At 35.7% G+C, this 532-nt stretch overlaps 1 protein-coding gene across 1 annotated transcript in view; it reads left to right on the top strand.

Annotated features, from left to right (window-relative positions):
• Positions 1-532, top strand: part of LOC119591924 (ubiquitin carboxyl-terminal hydrolase 32-like) — a gene marked incomplete in the record, with an annotated part of 40,183 nt that overhangs the window by 17,871 nt on the left and 21,780 nt on the right. The window contains 1 exon segment of the mRNA XM_037940678.1: positions 188-355. Coding sequence (XP_037796606.1) covers positions 188-355 — 168 coding nt within the window.

The raw sequence follows: 532 nt of genomic DNA on the forward strand, positions 1-532 counted from the left end.
TTTAGCTCCCAACGACAGGAAGGTTGCCAGAAATCTATGACACCGAGAGATATCTAATAAAGTCAATAACGAATTAACTTACTGTTTGATTGAAATATATGTAAAATTTTTTGGAAGGGTTAGTTTTACCTTTTTTTCTCCTTTTCTTTTGAAAGGATGTGATTTAACCAAATATTTCATTTGCAAGGTGTGCCATATTGTCCTGGGGCTCAAGCCAAGCAGTCCCGGGGAAGAGGGAGAGATAGTTCTAGGTTGGCTACGCAGAGCCGAGTGCAAGTCTCTTACCATTGGCCAGTTCTGGTACATCATCAACATGGAATGGTGGAATCTGTGGCTGGAATATGTGAATTACCAGGTATGTTAATAAAAGGAACACTGAATTTCATATTTTTGTGTGTGTGTTCATAGCAATAGGATTTATTTAATAGATGAAATGATTGTAGTTCAGTTCATTTAATCATGACTGTTAATTATCTTATCCCAAAGAGTACATGTCATTTATCAAATTTGTCATAGGTATCAAAAGAATTTA

The sequence above is a fragment of the Penaeus monodon genome, chromosome 29 (genome assembly GCF_015228065.2).
Source record: "Penaeus monodon isolate SGIC_2016 chromosome 29, NSTDA_Pmon_1, whole genome shotgun sequence".
NCBI classification, from domain to species: domain Eukaryota; kingdom Metazoa; phylum Arthropoda; class Malacostraca; order Decapoda; family Penaeidae; genus Penaeus; species Penaeus monodon.